We start from the raw sequence: 19,620 nt of genomic DNA on the forward strand, positions 1-19,620 counted from the left end.
GGCAAGAGAAGGAGCAATATCTTCAGGCTCCGGGACTCCAAACGCACTGACGTGGAATAAGGATGACAGCCCTTTTCAGCAGAATCAATGAAAACTCTGGGACAAAAAGATGAGGTTTTCTGAGAAGAAAATCCAATCTTGCCCACTGATTCTTTCCTCGATTATGTTCTGTGAAAGGTGCTACAGAGAAAAGAGTACTGTTCATATGGTCTTTTGTTCCTCAAGAAAACCTCTACATCTTGTTCAGCCATGCTGTTCCCCCGTGTCTCAAATATCCTGCTATAGAGTGACTACTCGTTAAGGAGACTGAAGGGCTGTACAGTCTATAAAGTACTAAATCTTTTTCACCTTCAGCGAAGGTCTTGTGCTGTGCCAATACAGGTTTTGCTTTGTTGATGTTCACTAGAGGCTAATATGAGAGCATCAAACTCATTATACTTGTAACCTTGGTCTCCAGAGGGGAAAGGTTATGTCCTCTCAATAAACACATCAAAAGAAACCCTCAAGGACTACTGTCAGACCTCCTTTTCTTCAGTGTTGTGTCCATAAGAATGTTTTTCCCCGTCTTGAAGTTAAAAAGTGCTCAATGCAGCAGTAAATGTTTCCCATTTGAAGTCTGGTGATAGAAGCACTCCCATCTTTTCTACTATACAGCACAGCAGAAGAGCTGTGTTGATGACCAAGGACCTTGCTAAAACAGAACGAGCACTTGGGCTTGCAAAGTAGAACCGACAACATTTATGAAACAAAAAATACACCAGCAAGCTGCAGAATACACTGTTGCACCCCAACAGTAAGTCTGGGTTTCATCACTTTAGTTAAGAACATGTCACATCACTGATTCTGAGGCATTGATGCCCTTTTACTCCAGTATCCAGGATACACAGGATACTGTATGTATGCTGTGCTTAAACCATCTCCTAATATTTTTTTTTCAGCAGCAGTGAATAGTGAGATTAGGTACATACATCTGTGGTGTGCAGTGCTGAAGGGCTCGAGCAAAATCTGACATACAAAAAGCTACAAGGCAACATCTAACTATAAGAATTATTCATTCTTATAATTTCACAGAGGATTATTTTTTTTTCATGGGTTTTCTGAACAGACAAGAAAAGGTGTTTATAGGCCATTAAAGCCAGAGTATGTTCTGGGCAGGGCTCATTCCAGACTCTCCCATAGAGCAGTGCAGTCTCCGTAGACAAAACACAGGACAAGTGTGCAGGGAGGCTTTTGTTTCTAGATAAAATTCTGAGGCAGGATATTTTCATTTGCTTGATTTTCAATAAATCACAGGCGTTGGAGATCGTCCGCCCCTGGCTGGGCTCAGAGAGCCTCAGTGTTTATTGTGCTCAGGGCCTGGGAAGAAAGACAGAAGCACCTCAAGCCACCCACAGAGACCACCACACCTTTCTCCAGACAGTCTTGTTAAAATATTGATGGCATTGCCCCTCCAAACAACTCAAGATTCTCGAAGATAGGATCATAACAAAAGAAAGAGGAGACCACCATGCTTCTTCGGCATCATCGAGCCATTTTCGTCAGTTCTGTTCCGGTGAAGCAAGGCCAGGTCAGCATGTAAGCTAGTTACCTGTCCTTCAAAACACGACACTGTAACTTGTCTCTGCATGTTGTTAACACATTATGCTCATCCTAACAAGGGAGTGCTTTGAAATGCATGTCTTTTGGGGGTCTTTTGTCACTCACTTCAATTACCTCAGGCAGAATACCATCAGTGCAGAACAACCCACTCGATCCCAATGCTCACTCAAAAAATGTTTTAGGCTGAGGGGGGATTGTGTGTGTGGGGGGGTGGGGGGTTGTCTAATCTAATTTTATGGCACATTTCTCCATAATAATGTGATTGCACTTTGAAGGCACACTGGTAGTTCAGTAGAAGAATTCTCACCTGCCACGAGCAAAGCCCAGGTTCGATTCCAGGCAGGACATTTTTGTCACCTTACTGCAAAAAAGATAATGCTCTTTGGAACTAGATTAATGCGTAAATGTTGTGTCCCTCTCATCTCGGAGTGGATGAAGAAGACCAGCTTCTCACTGACCAGAACTTAACAGAATGTAATAACCTTTTTAGCATGTTTAAGGCGCAACTGTAAAATGCAATTATTATTATTGCTGTTGTTGTTGTTTTCTATTACAGTCAAAATGTCCTCAGTCTTCCTCCAGAGACCTAACTTTAAAGATCAACAGAAGGTCATTGTTGAAAACTTTTGTCGAAATAATTTGAATCTTCTCTTATCCAGAGAACAGACTACTTTTCAAGCTCACAGCTGCTTTAGGGTGTGTGCACAAAGAATTGCCATACAAGCAAATATCTCCATTCAGGACATCATCGAGCGGAAATCTCACTGTCACTGCTGTCAAAGGCACTGTATCTCCATCACTGACAACTTTATTGCACTCCTCCCGTCTCCTCCACTGGCACTGTACAAGATATAAATTCCTCTCAACGCAACAGCGAAAGCCATTGTTGTGCACCTGCGATCCCAGGAGGCTGAAAAATCTAACTGACATTGATCCCCACACAGATAATACTTTTGCTTTGTGAATAAACCATTCCCAGTCCTCACTTGGTTAATGCATAATCCCTGATATAGCACATTTGCCTCATGTGCTCAGCTCTGAAAGCTGCAGCTTAATTACTAGCTGCTGATGGTAAACCATAATGTTGGTCCAACTGGAATCCATATGATAAACTTCAAAAGAGAGGGCTTGTGCTTCAGTTTAATCTTTTGGAAAATTAGAAAGAGCCCTAATTCTTGTGGTAGCAGGCACTGACTTCAAAAGCAAAGGCTCAAAGCAGGCTACTTGTTTGAGTGGTGAAATCTCAAACCACAGCAATTGCAACAGAAATGTAATTCCCTGCCATGTCACTTGTTGAGCAAAGGGAACACAGTAAAGGCTACCGAAAATAACTATGGAAAAATCCATTTCATAATTATTAATTAATTATTCTGTGTTCTGCAAAACATCCGTGCCGAAGGAGGAAAACAGCCCCACAATAAAACGTTTCAAATGCACCTGTTAGATCAATATCTCTCTGTAGTCATACAGGCATCTGATGACTTCTACAGTAGCTATCCTTCTAAGGATCTTTTGAACTAAGAAAAACTTGCAGATCTGAGAATGAAACGTAAAGCATTCAAATCAATAAAATTAAAATCTGTCGTCTGCCAATTTCACCCACTTTCAAGTAGTTCACTTTTATAGGTTTGTCAAATATCATCCCCAAATGTCATCATGGATTTCCCCAAAACCAACAGACTTCGAAACTCTCGCACTAACATTACGTGTGGCGAAAGCTACCTACATTTCTAACAGACCAACTAACAAGCACTCAGTTTAGACATAAAACAACTGGCTTCACTTCACCTTGGGGATCAAAATGACAGATCTCTTCTTTCCCAGTTTTAATTTTAAATAATTACATTTCAGAAAAGATTCATATTTTAATCTGGTAAAATATACTGCTACATATTCTACTTCTTTAAACAAAAGCATTCTGTTTCTTCCTCTCCAAGCTAGTACAGTAAGGTGAAACAGCCTGTGCATTGTTAAGTCAGACATCCAATACTCAAAGATTATCTCAGCTGAGATAACTTCATAAACCTTAATCCTCCTAATTATAATTTTCTGTAAATCAATACACCTGTAATCTAAGCACTGAAACACCTGCATATGATCTTTCAGTTTACAGAAAATGTGCTTAATCAGTTAAAAGGGTTGGTAGAACAGTAGAGTGCAGATAACGTATCATGTCTGTGTCCGTGACACAGTGAGAAAGTCTTTGTTATTAATGTTGAATAAAGGGTGATGTAAGATGTATGCCGTCATTAATGAAAATGTGGCTGAACTTTACCTTTAGTAGTGCAGGAAGAAGAATTAGAATGGGCCGACAATTCTCAATGTGCCCAAGAAAAATGTTAAGGTATAAATTCATGCATTCAATCTACACTTATAAAAGGAGGGTGAAAAAAATGGTTCTTGATTCTGACATTACACAACACACAAATGTGAGTGTGCGGGGAAATACAGCTTTTTGCATTTATGGAATGGTTTGGAAAGATATGTACATTTATTTTTTAAGTATTTAGTGTATATCTTTCTATATATAGCCTATGCTCTATATTCTATGTATTTTCCTGTTTTCTACCAGGAAAACATACTATTATTTCAGGCTTTGCATTCAGCTAAAGTTCATAATCCATACGAATCTGAGTACATCTTGTCAAAGCTGGTGTCAGAAATGTCAGAAAATTAGTAAGACTTGAAATTAGCATATATGAGAGGCAGAATTTAGGCATGCATCCAAAAGGGAAATGATTTCAGTGTCACTAACAAAGGATGTTGACACTTTATTGTACATCACATTGTGTAGAATGTTTCAAGTTTATGATAAAAACCACTTAACAGTGGCTTTTGATTTCTTTGAGATCAAGGTCACAATTGGGGGTTCTATATCAGCACTTATCTAGCTTGAATACTTCATACTACTGTATTTCAAGATAAACAAAAAATGAAAGTTCTGTAATGTACTGAAATATCAACGTTTTGGACACCAATAACAATCACGTAATTAATTTTGATCTGCATGTTTGGAGAATGTTTATAATTTGATTAAATATTATATAAAAGCAACTTATATCAGCTGCAGTAGTATCTTCAATGGCGTAGTTTCTTCATCCAGAATCTCCTAGTTATTTGTGCAGAGCTGCTAGGCAGGATTTTAAAACCGAATAAGAATGATTTTAATAATAGGAAAATATTTATGACCTTTCAATGAAAAAACATATCCAAGAAATCACATTTCCCCAAATACGCAAGCATACTGGGAGCATCACTGAAATGTCTTACAAGTACTATATTAATAATATTCCACAGGGTTCGCAAGAGCTTTGTACATACTGTAGGAGGGATTTCACATCTTTCACATTTCACAGTGTGGAGCCCTGTGGCAGATGCGTGGCAGATATTGTGGGCTGGTGGTCCTACTACACAGCAGATCAGGGGAGCAGTGAGTAGTGAGAAGTTGATCTCCAGCTGAGTTAAGGTGGACTTTAGGAAGGCCAGACTATGTGAATCAGGAGAGAGGGGTTACCAAACCTGCTCTTTGGAAACGTGCCCCACGACATAAAGTCAGGACATTGGTTTGACACTCTCATCCAAAAGCACGGCACTGTCAACAGTATAGGGTCTCCGTTCACCATACAGGGCTTTTGGTTTGAAAATTCCCATCCAGAAGGAAGAATGGACCACCAGCATCGCTTACAAGAACAGCTTGGTGCTCTTTAGAGCTTTCCCATCTGACCAGTAGTGGCCAGGCCCAGTCTTTCACAGCTTGAGATCTGATGATCAGTCACAATACTGGGAAATTCATTGTTAATGGTCTAGACCAGAGGGAAGAGCACCACCTACTAGTCCACCAACACTACTATCAGCAGCAACCTGGCTTTACTTAGACTCTCCACCCCAGTACTGACCAGACCTAGCCTTGCTTAGCTTTATACCTACATACAGTATAATTTCCCAGTTTAGAGTTCTGCAATGAATTCATATTGGGACAGAATACTCTTAATATCCAGAAAATGTTGAATGTTGAAATTCCCCCCAAAAAATATATTTTCCAATCCACGATGGGCAGTGTTGTTGCTCATGATGTCTAATTTCAGTATGTAATTATCTGACCCTTAAAATCAAAAACAAAATCATTCATCATTTTTTTTTCCCCTCAAGTCTTCTTGTGGTTTCTGTGACTTTAAGACTGACAGTTGTTTTGTTTCTCTGCTCCAGGAAAACATTTCACTGACTTCAGTGAAGTTCCCTACGTCTTCGTGGAGGATATTAGGATACTACACAACCTTTTGCAGAATTATTATTTGCAGGCAAACAATTTGCACAGGCAGTTCACAGGTGCCGTGGCACCTCCGTGAAAACAAATGAGACACTTCCTTTCTTCGCATGTGTGTTTTCACAGCAGTTAGTGATTTGCTGTGGTTGCCATGGAATTGTATGACCAACTGCAAGTTCTGCAGTGAATTCTGTGAAGACATTCCCGTTTCTAAACCACATCTTTAGTGCTGATTCGTCCTCCTGGGCCAATTTATATATCTTATTGTATATCTGCAATAAGATGTCACTGAGACCTGAATTTTATGGGACAGGGAGTTTCTGGATTGAACCCTCTATACAAACTAACAATATTAAATCCTGGCTTATTTACAGTCAGTCATTGTGTTTCATATCACAGCACTGTCACAGTGACAATGTATAAAGCCCAGCTCGACTGCTGTACCATCCAATATGGCATGACCTGGAACTGTGTGCCTGCCTCTTGGAGAGCATTCTCTCAAGGCTCCAGCTGGTGGCCCTGGGGGATACATATGATGACACCCGTAACGGCCTTAACATCACATGTGTCATCACACGGGAGAACATGTGAGAACTTGTGACCGGAGGAAACAGAAGAAGAGTACACTATGGCAGTAAACCGCAGTGCACATTGCTCCCACATTGTGTTTGCCACAGCAAAGAGTAACCTTGGGAGCACAGAAAAATCAGAAAATAACATCCACATTTTTTAATAACTAAACATTAACCCAACGATCAGACTGCCAAAAACCCTACTTGACATAAAGCATGCCACCCCAACAAAGTTCCAGTTTGAATGTTGTGATATTCGGAGCTCAGTCCCACATTCATTTCCCATATTAATCAGTAAACAATCAAAACAACACTTAAATAGCCACTCTGTTGTGTGAGCTTTTACAGATTAGACCACTTCATTAGGAGCAGAAAGGTGCTGGGACTCTATGAACCAAAGCTTCCGAAGAGAGGTATGATCCTCAGATCGCTGTGGCTCCTCTCGTTTGCAGACTTCCTTAAGATTTATAATGCTGACTGAAGATGGTGTCACAGTAATTTAATGGGACCTCATATATTTACTTATCCACAGTAAGGACCATTAACTTCCTACACTCCTACTAAGAACAAATCCAAATGATTAAATACAATTTATCAAGACTACAGAAAATATAAGAACATAAAAAAGAATTTGGATTACTATGTAATTAAAGGTGGTCTGTGGGCTGCAACTCATTGTTTAGGGTAAAACAATACCCATTATTAACTTCTGAAGCGTTAAAAAAGTTGTCAAACACATAAATTACTCCCACTACAATTTACAGTATGATAAGGAGAATCACCAAGAGATGCCGAAATCAAAAGAGTTATAATCAGAGTACTCTCATTTTGTGCACACTTGAAGATTTAAGGTTATTTGGGCAGCAGAAGACAGTATTTTAAGTTAAGGTATGAACTCTGTTAATGTTTTACCACACCACATAAATGATACTATGGCTGGCTGTGGTAGTTTATGCAGGCAGCAACAAAGACTAAGGATTTTTTTTTCCAAACGCACAATAATTAGGTTAAGATGGCCCTGTTAACGCAACAGATTCAACAGAACTCAACTGCTCTCAGAATCACTGAAGATACTGTAATCCCAGATGGTTTAGCTCATGAACATGCTTGCTAACACATAAAAGGGCCTGACTGGGTGTCTGGGTGTGTGGGCTGATCTGTAGACACAGACACAGATATGGAAATACACCACAGGATACATTTTCCAGATCAGGATATCTGCAACAGACGAAGCCGCAAACAAAATGAAAAGGAAATTAAACATGAGCCCAAGATGTGCTGATTTTGTCACATATGGCTACTGACTGCTCTGATACCCATCCAAAACCCGAAAGTGCTCCACAAGTTTAGTATATGGTATTTTCAGCATTTTTAAAGAAATTATCTTGATGGAAATAGACACCAATGTCATCTGCCTTTGATTAAACTTAACTGCTCTCAGAATGGCCCAAATAAAATTCTTTATATACTTAAAAGAATAAATCATAAACAAAGGTAAGACAGATAGAACTTCTGCAATTTCGTTTCACACCTCTGACAGGCACAACAAAAGAGCAGGTATTACAGATCGTACAGGACCTGACAGACTGGAGCACACTGTGTGAGGACCTGCCATGATCTGAGCTTGTTGGAAATGTGCACAGAGAGTCAGTTCCCCTGGTGCTGTTGCAGAGATTGCAGCAGTTACCCAAGCTGAGTTACAGTTTCAGGGAGGAAAATGGTTCAATATCACAGGGGCCCTAGACTCAATTCCAGACGTGGGGTACGATCAATGTGGAGTTTGCACAATGTGGGTACGATCAATGTTCTGGTCGTGTTTGTGGGGTTTCCTCTGGGTGCTCCAGTCTCCTCTCACAGTCCAATAACTGTTTCCTGGGAAAATTCGGTGTGAGTGTGTGCGTGTCTGATTAGCGTTGTGTCCTGTGACAGAATGTGTGCTGTGCAGAGTGTACCCCTATCCCCCACGACCCTGAATGGAAAATCTGGTAAAAAAATGGATGGACGAATGCAATGGAATCTTCTCAATCAGCAACAGCTCCTCTTCTAAAAAGATAAAAGTTCACTTTTCCTACGTTTTTTGCACTCATTTCAGAAAGCCTCCTATTTTAGCAGTAAAAAAAGTTCATTATAATTCGTCAAAGGTTATGATTAATTCTGACGGTCTTGTGCTGTTAGTTTCACATGAAAGGGATTAGACAGAATCTGAAATTAACAGATCAGCATGGAAACACATTAATTATAAAAAGAGGAGAGGAAAATTCCAGCAAAGCTCTTCTGTCTAGTAGCGATTCTATCCTGTCATACTCTGTCTCTTGGGTTACAGCTAGAGATCAATGAGAATAAGTTAAATATAGGGAAAAAAAACACGACTGGCTCAGTACTACCTAAGATGTCACATACTGTACAGTCCTACTTTTTGAGCTCAGGCCTCTGTGTTATAACAATTGAGATATTCATACTGCTGTATCCTCATATAAATAAAAAAACAGGCAACTGACCTTCACCAGATTATTTTTACAAGAGACTCTATTCTGAACATTCTTCTTCATCAAAGACTTCAAGCACAGAAAAAACACATTCGTTCGATCCCGACAATCCTGCTGGGATCTCATTAAAATGTCATGGAAGCTTCTGATATCTGCAATGGCTCACGCATGCACTTATTTCTATAAACCCTGCAATGTTACAGAGCCTTGACTGTAATATAAACCCATACGTTCAAAAATCGCCACTTTGTCAGAGGATGAATAAAATAAAAATGCATCGTTAACAGAGGTTTTCACGTAGTCTAAACTACATTTACAAAAGCAAAGACAGCAAACAAAAAAAATCTTAATAATGCAGATTAAAATATAATAATTGAAGTAGTTAAAGACCTGCAAAAACATTTCAATTTTAAATGGTTTAGTAGCTTTATGATATACTGAGTATCGAAAGACCTTATCATTTAGAATATGCAACATAATCACGAGAATGTTATCAGGACATTATAGAACAGATTGACATGTCATCTACAGGACTAATCGACAGGGGTTCTACTGTTTAAGTCCCAGTACAGTAGAGTGTCACCACTGGAAGCAAAACCAGCTGTATATCTGTGACTGACGCTTTGCTGCAGGTTGCAGATGCTTTCCTGGGAGTCTCTGTCCCTTTTCTCTTGTGCCCACACTCACATCATCCCGCAGTGCACCTGATTGCCCAAGAAAGCCCCCGTGACATGATGCTGGAGATGCCCACAGAAAGGGCAGGAGGTTCCAGGACCTGATCGGTGTGGCGGGTGTGTAAAGTTTCCCTCAATCGCTACAAATGGAGTTTTGTACTAAACACCTCTCATGCACCGAACTCTTGTGCAAAAGAATTAAGAGGATTGTTCTGAACATCCGGCACATCATCTGGTATCCATCAGGGTGGTCAATACAAAAACTTACAGGACTTGACTCCAACGCTGATGGTTTTTATCTGAAGTGACGTAGTCAGGCCTGCAAAATTTCTAACGTACAGGCATTGCTTTTTTGATAACCAAGACATTTTGGTTGCTTCCTGCATTTTCGTTCTTAAATTTCACTGGGTTTGATAGTGTGCCAGTCAAATTAAATCCTTGCTCCTCAAAATTTATCACCAATCAAATTCTTATGTGTTATTAAACATTTTAAATTAATAAACAAAAATGTTTCATTTGTCTAAAAGTGTACTTAAAAGAAGCGATAAGTTTCTTTTGATGAACAGGATATGATTAAAAGCATTCAGAGAGCTTGCAAGACTTTCGTATTGCCATTCTCAACTGCAGAAACTAACCATCAACACTGAAATGGGAAATGTTGAATTTCTTTGATGGAAGTCCTCCGAGTAAGCATACCCTGCATCTCAAATCAGTGAAATAACTAGAAATCATATCAGCACTGTGCTCCGATGAGCTCCTACTATCAAATAAACAGCTTTAAAAGATTAACTATAATCCTTTTGTCCCTTCTTGTCACCGTTAAGATGGTAAACTTCAGTCATTCTCCAACAACAAGCAGTGCATGAATAAGAAAGCAATGTTGCATTATAACTCAACACTGAAATAGTCATTGTTCTTCAAATAATAAAAAGAATTGTAGCTGTATATTATAAAAAACACATCTTCAGTTCTTTTATTTTGACATTAAAGAAATAGGATTAAGACTCAATACTTAGAAACAGGACATCAGCAGTTCTCAATTTATCCTGGCCTGGCTTGCCATAATATATAGCACCTTATAAGCTGCATTTGTCTAGCCATGATACCTGGTTTAAGAAATTCAGATTGAGAAAATGTTGTGATGTTTTTTAAACTATTTTAACTTTAATTAAAACACCCAAGACATGGAAAACACTGACATGGCACTTCCACAAATTAAAGAGATCACTAGCTATGGTACTCGAAGCAAAGAAGATTACTTAAATTCCAAAGGACATTACGCACAGGAAAAAACAAAGAACTATACGAAAACAAAATTATGATGTCAAATGCAACATTTCAAGCCACTTTACAGAAAGTATCTGAAAAATCTTCTTTTATAAGAGCCTTATCATTCACATTTCACTCACATTTTTCAAATGATATAAAAGGGACCAGTACTTACCATCGTAGTTTCAGGCATGCTGAATGTGTTTTTTTTTTATCTCATTTACAGTTACTTATAAAAATTTATGTCTTTCCCACAAGCTCCTAAAGTAAAAATAATAAATTACTGAGTGGAGAATTTTAGCTTTCCAATTCTGAGATATTAATCTGAATTTCAGCCATTACCACAGCTATCTTTATCATTGGCTACATCACCAGAACTGGACACTCATTTTCATCCTAACTTCTATTAGCTCATTCGCCTTTGTCTTGTGATGTATCTTGATGGAGGTTTTACAAAAAGGACAGGAAGCCATAAATCTGTTTTAATGGGGGAAATATGGACAATGGTCCCTACATTCCAAAAAACATGTTGGTGTTCTGGAATCAGTATGAGGAAGAACAACTATGTGCACCCCTAGCCTCAAAGAAATATCTTACAGTGGCATCTTAACACAACCGAATCAATTTGGTCTTGAAGAGAGAACACAAGTGCTAATTGCTATTAAACCTGGTTTGTCACCGCACTCCTACACAGAGTGCGAAATCACAAGCACAAACTCCCCAAGATGGGCCTTCAGGCGGACTGTGACTTTACACACTGCCAACAGGGAGCTGAAACAGCACAGCTTGCGTGTCAGAGGAGAGGCAGACAGATTCCCACAGGTCATCACAGTCCAAAAAAAGTGAGGCGCCCCAAAAACAGTTCGCCCATGGGTGTAACAGCTTCTGACCTCCTCCCAAAAGCAATTGCTGCAGCAGTATTGCAAGTAACACGCACGCCTTCTGACTTGTCACTGGAAGAACCAATGCTACTGGAGCTCTTCCTTTGCCCGGCATCCCAGAACAAAATAAACACCACAAAATGACAACAAAAAACCTCCAGACCAGGAGATTTCCTGTTACAGCACTTCAAATAGACCTCAAAGAGAGGAAGGAAAGGCAGACTGTCAGTTAAATCATGAGGAGACGTCTGTAATGTAAATCACAAGTCAGTCAATATGCAATATCTCTTTTCTAAAGCCTAAAAGGTCAGATGGATAGGGAAATGACTGATAGAAGTTTATACTTTTATTTATATTTTGTGGGAAAGCTAATGTCTGACCTTACTGCCCTATCTTGCCTATTTCTATGTCACAGAACACTGACTGAAAAGTTAAATAAAGACCCTATTACACCCTAATTTATGACACACAAAACGAGAACACTGCCAAACCATCTTATCACTTCTGATCACGACATTGTAGGAAATGGTTTTTGCAAGGTTTAGTTATCACGAGCTTGGTGGGTGGCCTGAGCCATTATGGACCCTCTCTTCCTGAATGATTCAGTATTCATGCGGATCAAAAAATGTAAGTAGTGGAAAAGATGTGCAGACAACACTGTGAGGACACAGCAAGAACTGGAACTGCCTGTGGGCACTGCATTCCATAGCAAACAAAACCCAATATTATCTGTTAGCTAATCACATGCAATATAGAAGACTTCAGAATCAGACCACAACTGAAGACAGAAAGGAGAAACACGGCTTAGTATTTCACAAGGAAAACCATTAACCAAAAGATGAGCACACCACAGAACTTTCTTCTGTTTTGCAGATTTTGTGGCATGTATTTTTAATCTTCCAGTCTCTGGGAAGGTTCAGGGAAGGTCCATTTATAATTCAAAGACCTCTACTCCTGCTGTCAAGCAAGACAGCATGTAGCTATTTGATCATTCCCCTTTCTCACTTTCTTTCTTTTTTTGTCCATGTCACACAAAGTGTGCCCCAACCACAGCGCACAATCACAAGGCAAACACTGTTTTAGCTATCGAAAGGGCTTTTTAACAACGATCAGGCCCAGGACATTTACTGCGAGACAGATCAAAACTGACCTCTGCTTTTAAGATTTGCCAGAAGGCTATATTTGGGGTGCTAAAAGACGTCACAGACTGTCAAAAGAAATATTTCAACTTGCGACATTTTGTTCTTTCCCACGTCTGTTTATCAGAAGTGTCTGGCCTACACGGGGCCTTTAGTTTTTATCTTGGGTAAACTCATTACCATACACACCTTCACTCTGTGAAAATGAGCAGAAATGCTAGAATGTCTTTCTTGTGCTTTGGATATGTGTAATGCTAAATAACATAAACAGAAAGAACAACAGGCACTGAGACTGACACACTGGTCTTGCCAGCCACCCTTACTCAACACCATTGCAAAGTGATGCTGTATAAACTTGACAGGAAGAGTGAAAAATGCAGCCCTACTTAACTTTGCTCAGGGAGATGGCCAGTGCGAGGTGATAACAAGGGTACGTTGTATTTCATTAAAGTTCTGCCACAGCACTGCACAATTACAAGTGTCTGGGGGGGCTGCAGAAGTTCCTGTGTTTACTCAGAGAGCCCTGACTGACGTTTCCCACACTGTCCCTCCCGCTTGTGAAATGACACAGGCTTAAACCCCTGACGTGTGGAACAGAGAACTTACCACACACTCTGGAGAGCACCTTTACTGGTGGAGCAAATCGGGAGGGTAGGGTGTTAGGGGGGCAATTTTCTCAGTTTGATATCACTGTAGTGACCTGCGGTAAGTCCGTTCAGAAATGGATTTGCTGAAACCGTTTATTTCAGTCAAAAAGGCAAAAGCCGAGGCCAACCAGGAGAACAGAGCATCAAAACGGAGAATATTTCATATGGAAGGAATGGAATATCAGGACAAGGATTAAAATAGTTCATTTAAAAAAGAATGATCATTTATTTAGTGTTATCAACCCAGCCGATTTGTAAACACAATGTGTTCCATGTGCACACAACCTATGAACCCTGCATCCGCACACAGGGGACAATCAGGAAGTGCAGGTAGACTTCTCCGACTTGCCCACTTTTCAACCCCTCGTCTCTGGACACCTCACAAACTACACGGCCCAACGCAGTTTGTCCGTCGCTGATTGGAAGAGAAGCGCACCCCTCACCGAAGACAGTACAGCCTGTAAGCGCCCAGGAGGTTGCAGGGGTCTCTGTGTCGACAGGAGCCAAGACAACCCTGCTGACTAATCCCAGCTCTCCCCTCGGTAGATAAGCGCCCAGTGAGTCAGCTGGTGAAATGGCCCAGGCTTGGTCATGTGAGGCCGAGTCACTCATGAGCTCCCTGTACAGCTTTTAATGCATTGTTCTGATATGTACCTCTGTAATTCATTCAATGGCTAACTGTCAACAAGCAGATACTCAGTATCTTTTATTAAGCACCATTTAGGCAATTTTTATTAATAATTTTTGGCATTATTTTTGTTGTAGAACATCCAGGTGCATTGCCTTCATAGCACATTGTGGATTTACAATAACGTCCTACAGCAAAACACTCGCAGGGGACTGGTATAGAGTCCTGTGAAATATTAATTCTGTGATGAACAAATCACGTTGTGATTGAAGCTGGTCTTTCTTCTCCAGGTAAAAGAGTGTGGCTGCCCAAGTCCTTCAGTGCACAGACAGGTTTGCCTGCGGCCACTTCTACTGGGCTCTTCGATGTCTGTCTTCCTAGCCACTTCCATTCACCACTCTCAGAACTACTATCAAGTACTCTCACTTAATATCCATCTACTTTTCTATGTACAATTCGCCCAGTTCATGTATAATGTGTCTGTAATTATGTGAAGTTTTGACAAAGCGTTGTTCCGGAAACAGTGCATTCACTTTACATACGAGGCTGTGTGTATTGAGCTAATCAGCCATCTTTACCAGATCACGACAGGCAAGGTCTCCAGCAAAGAATCTGTGATTATTTTTGTCACCACTTAACCTGCAAACCTTAACATTAACCTATCCATTCTCATGAAATAAATTCTCGTTTCGTGTGGCAATAAATGGTATTGGGAAAACAATCACTGTGTTTTCTGTGTAGATCTGAGTAGCTCATTTACCTGTTGAGTATATATTTTTTAAAAAAAGTCTATTTATTAAAATTTTAAAACATAAAAATACTTTTTTTTAACAATTCCACCACAGGATACACTATTTTGATCTTGAGTATAAATTCATAAATAAAACGTATTTAAGTATTGCAATTAAGATTAGATGGTTATTATTAATATAGAATTGCTCCATCACACCCCTGACTTGAAGTCACTCAGCATAAACATATAATTCACATTTATACTAACCTTTTCCAGCTTTTCAAAATGTTCTCTGAGGAATTTCATGGGTCGTTCTGGCTTTGCTATGCAGAGATTCACAATGCACTCTTTCAAGATCTGCTGGATGTTGTGTTTCTGCACAAAAAGTTCACATCCTTTCAGACTCTCGTCTTCTTCAATATTTGAAGAGGAAGCCATCTTATCTTTGCAGCGGGGAAAGAAAATACCTCTGTTTCTAGTATCACTGAAGGCTCTGCCAAACAAACGAGTGGAGAAACAAAATCAGAGTCTGTAAATGGTGCGCATGCTTAAATTATAATAATGTTTTCATTGGTTGCTTCTCATTAAAAGTGCTTTCTTTTCTCGACACCCTCCTTAAAAGGAAACCTCGGTGAAAATGTTACAAATACTCGTTTGTGTTACAGAACATTACAAAGTATTCACCCGTTTAAATCATCACATCAATTCAAATTGAAATGTTTTGTTTCCCAGACAAAACACAGGCGTGTAAATACATTTACGTCTACAAATAACATCCTCATACATACCCAAGGAACTATTTGTGCAAGTATTAGGAATTTCTTTCGGGAAAAAAAGGAAGATCTGGCTTTTCTGAGGAGGGGAGAGACGAGGTATGCCTGAGCAATACAGTAATCACAGTACTCCCGTGAGTTAAACAGTTGAGCTATCTTCTATCTATGCTCTACATCAACAAGCCATTTATTTGCTCTGTAACCTTGCTAACTTCCGATGTGTCAAGGGAACAGGGCATTACCGTCGCGGTGATGAAAATCGAAGCACAATAAAAATACTCATCTATCATGAAAATAACGAAAACTTATTCGAGATGTCATGCGAAGGGAGGCTTTGGTTTTTATTAAATAATGCGAAGCGAGCACACGTATGCTGTGCAGGGCGACGGTTGCTGTTGTTGTTCTGTGTTATCTGTCATGATCGCAGAAGTAGCGAAGCATCACTCTTGTGATTTCCCACAGGCCAGCCGCAAAGCCCCTATTTCTGCTCTCCTCCGTCAGGCAAGGGGTGTCATGCTAGGCGCACCGCGAAAAAGGAGATGACCGCAGGAAAAAAAAAATGCATTTGTGAGCCGTGGACACCTTCAATCCTAAATTCTAGTCGATCGCCGCCTTACCGTTATTTCCCGGAGATAGTGCCTGCCAGTGTAATTGGCTGCTGTTGCTGCTGTTGCTGTTGCTGCTGCTGTGGTCTCAGGTCGCTGTGCGTCGGTTTCAGTGACGTCAATCAGGCTCGCTTATTTCCAGCGCAAAGCTGCTTTCTGAAGTCAGGCATCTCCGGCGAGGGATTTGTGGCTTGGAGGGAGGTTTGCTGCGTTACCTGTTAGTGTAACGGCAATGCTTATTTTTTTAATAAATATATACGTTATATAGATATTTTCTTCCCTCCAAGAGACAGTGGTTCTTGTGTGTGATGCTTTTCCATGCACAGAACGGAGCCTCTCGGTAGGATATACTGTACCTGCCTAGCGTGGCGCCTCTGAGAAGTCACAGCTCCTTCCACAGCGGACAGGTGCTGAACAAATCGTAGGCGTGTTGCGTTTTCTTTGACTGCAACGCATCTGTTATAACCCATTCTCACAGTCCAAGTCACATGGCAAAGCTGAATGCCTGTGACCTTCAGGGAAAAAACGACAGTTTATTTGCATAAATCTTTCCCTTTGTGTCACGAAGATTCAGCTACCAGAAATTGTCCAACAAGTCCAAAATCGACATTGTTTTCAGCGGACATATTGTATACTGGATATCAGGATACTGTATTCTGAACCTATTTGTAAGATGAACTAACTCCAACATAGCTCAGTGACGCAACAAAACCTAAATCCACCAGTGTATTCCATAGCTGCTTCCTGATTTCACTGTGGGGTTTCCTATCCTGTCCAGCATGAAGCGAACTGCATGAGTTAGTTTGCAGTGAAAACTGTAACCATGAGATGCATGAGAGGGGTGGAATGATGGTTAGTAACTCCAGCATCGATACCCAGTGATATTTGCATATTATAAAACATAAAACTCAGAAAATGATCTTCTGTGTCCACGGACAAGAATGGCTTGTCTGTCAAGCAATGGCTTTGGTAAGGCATACACAGCAGGCCATGGTCTCAAGATCATAAACTACACACCTGCACCTAGTAAACTGTAAATACATAGGAAGTCTATTAAAAAGAAGTTGAGTTTTAAAACCATTCCTGCAATTAGCTGGCCACCAGTGCTGATATGTGTACAGCTTGAGCCTCTGTTTCTGCTCATTCAAATACCAAATTAGCTTATCAATAGATCTAAGATAATGTGGCTGTGGACGTACAGTATGTGAAGTCAGAAACCTGGTGTAAGCAGTTCTGGATGAGACTGGTTGTTTGTTTAGTCATTATCATGTAGAAAAAACAAACAAACCCTGCACTACGTGTACCAGTCAGTTTCCTAAATATTGTACACCTTGCTGTTGAAAATAGGATAATACCATCACCTGTTTTTGTACAGACCAACAATAAATACCAAACTGTCACTTCAATTCAATTCAAATACTTTATTCATCCCCAAGGGGCATTTTAAGAAATTCTTAAACTTCTTATTATATGATAGGCAATATAGAAAAAAAAAGACCTTCTTGTTCAATATATACTAGGGACTATACAACATTTTCATATAGATATACAACGAGGATGTGCATTGGGTTTCCATTAAAACTACAGTTTGAAAAATGCTGTGAGTCACATCCTTCTCTGTGTGCTTCATAACCCATGAAGTTGTCGTGTTGAGGCCTTGAGCCCAACACTGTGGAATCACCTGAGGAAGATGGATTCCATCCAGGATTCGGGGAGGAAGTCCGCCTCCGGGCCAGAATCCCTTCTATTCTTTCAACATCCCTGGGAGGAAGAAAACAGTGGAAGTGCTCAAAATTGGAAAGACTCCTGCTTACCCAGCAAGAAGTCACACATGCACAGAGGCGTTCCGCAAACAATTCATCCCTTATTTCTTGCTCTCGTCATTTATTATTTTTAAGAAACCCTTTTGCAGTGCCTTGGTTGCACAAACGATTTTGGACATCTGTCCTGAAAATGAACATCCCGATCCAGGATCACTATCGCGAATCACGGGGTCACCCGGCAAAGCAAAGTATGTACAGTAGGCACCTGTTCACGCATTTTCAGTCACCTGTCGCAGTGAACTGGAGCTGAGCCCGGCGGATGTAGGGCAGAAACTGGGACACGAGCCTAGGTGAGACTCCAGTCATGTGCAGGCAAAGCACGAAACGCATTGCTGTTACGCGGTGCCTGACATGTTTCATATCATATACTGATAGGCTGTCAGTATAGTATAATTGTAATTCACCTTAATTAAGAGATAGAATGTTTCTCATACCCTTAAATGATGCATTTTCTAAAATGATGGAACATGATTCACGAGTGTGAAAAGAAACGATTTATGCAAACAAAATTTTATTTTTATTTTGTGATGATCTGTTCTAGAAGTGAGAATAATCTGGAATTAAATCACTCTCATGTCGTCCCGAAACAGTGAAGCCACAACGACAGGCAGACCTGCTGCTGTGGGGGAAAAAAAGCAGTAAAAAGCTCTTAAAGTGACAGAATAAAAAAACATTCCGTCTCTTAAATAAATGCGTTTTTTTGGCTTGAGTGGCATCTTTGGTTGGATCCATCCCCACAGAGGGGGAAGGAATTTACGACTGCAGTGAATGGGGAAAGTAATAAAGTTTGCTCAATTGAATGTGCCGTAAACCGATCTGTGTTTGGCAGAACGCCTCTGGTTGCCATAACGACGGAGCAACGGCAGCAATGGCGGCCGGGGACGAGCGTGCTGCAGCTGAAGTAATGCAAACTATAGCCCGACACTTGAACTGCTTGAACGAAGCAAATAAACACACCAGAAAGAGAGCGCTGGAGTCGATTCGAGCAGAAACCTTCGACAAAAGGCTTTCCAGCGGTGTGCTCCAGGAGGTGTTTGACTGCCTGCTCAAGCCTCTCTTGAAGTGCCTGTCAGACCCCGCGGAGAGATGCAGGGAATGCGCTATCAGCATGATCGGTGACTTCATCAAGTGTGTGCCCAAGCCGGAGGAGAGCTTACCCTATCTCATCCCCGCTGTCGCCCAGCGCCTGGGCGGCTGCGAGATTTTGGAGCCCTCGGAGGAGTTGCGGCTGTCCCTGCTGGAGGTGCTGACTCTGACTGTGGAGGTGTGCGGGAGACGGCTTGCTCCCTACCTCGACGACGTGGTGAGAATCCTTCAGAAAACCATCGTCGACCCTTTCCCAGAGGTGAAGAAGGAAAGCTGTAAATGCACAGTGAGCTTTGCCCGGGCTGTGCCAGGTAATGGCTTCGCGGAACGCCTGACGATGCCTTGTAATGAGCAAAATAAAAATGCTTTCCAGTGGCATATCTGATCACCCATCATCTTTATTTGTCTGATTCAGCGGCAGAGATTGTGAGAGCCATACTG

General features: G+C 40.7%; 2 protein-coding genes and 1 long non-coding RNA gene across 5 annotated transcripts in view; 1 reads left to right on the forward strand and 2 right to left on the reverse strand.

Moving 5' to 3' along the window:
- Window positions 1–16,797, reverse strand: part of prkar1b (protein kinase, cAMP-dependent, regulatory, type I, beta) — a 76,826-nt gene extending 60,029 nt beyond the window's left edge. Inside the window, exons 1-3 of one of the 3 annotated variants that reach the window (XM_015359786.2) lie at window positions 16,627–16,797; window positions 16,283–16,485; window positions 15,160–15,385 (exon numbers count right to left, since the gene is read on the reverse strand). In XM_015359786.2, coding sequence (XP_015215272.1) covers window positions 15,160–15,330 — 171 coding nt within the window. In that variant the 5' untranslated portion in view covers window positions 15,331–15,385; window positions 16,283–16,485; window positions 16,627–16,797. Of the gene's footprint in view, window positions 1–15,159; window positions 15,386–15,680; window positions 16,239–16,282; window positions 16,586–16,626 lie in introns of those variants that run through there. The other 2 variants (XM_006636966.3, XM_015359788.2) reach the window with 2 other exon arrangements.
- Window positions 16,798–17,676: 879 nt separating this feature from the next.
- Window positions 17,677–19,340, reverse strand: LOC138224327 (uncharacterized). Its single transcript, XR_011182787.1, has 2 exons — window positions 19,251–19,340; window positions 17,677–18,031 (listed from the first exon to the last, which is right to left on the reverse strand). It is a non-coding gene; the product is annotated as an uncharacterized lncRNA (long non-coding RNA).
- dnaaf5 (dynein axonemal assembly factor 5) overlaps window positions 18,925–19,620 on the forward strand; it is a 41,678-nt gene continuing 40,982 nt past the window's right edge. The window contains exon 1 of the mRNA XM_006636991.3: window positions 18,925–19,490. Coding sequence (XP_006637054.2) covers window positions 18,962–19,490 — 529 coding nt within the window. The 5' untranslated portion in view covers window positions 18,925–18,961. The remainder of the gene's footprint in view (window positions 19,491–19,620) is intronic.

The sequence above is a fragment of the Lepisosteus oculatus genome, chromosome 19, assembly GCF_040954835.1.
Source record: "Lepisosteus oculatus isolate fLepOcu1 chromosome 19, fLepOcu1.hap2, whole genome shotgun sequence".
NCBI classification, from domain to species: Eukaryota; Metazoa; Chordata; class Actinopteri; order Semionotiformes; family Lepisosteidae; genus Lepisosteus; species Lepisosteus oculatus.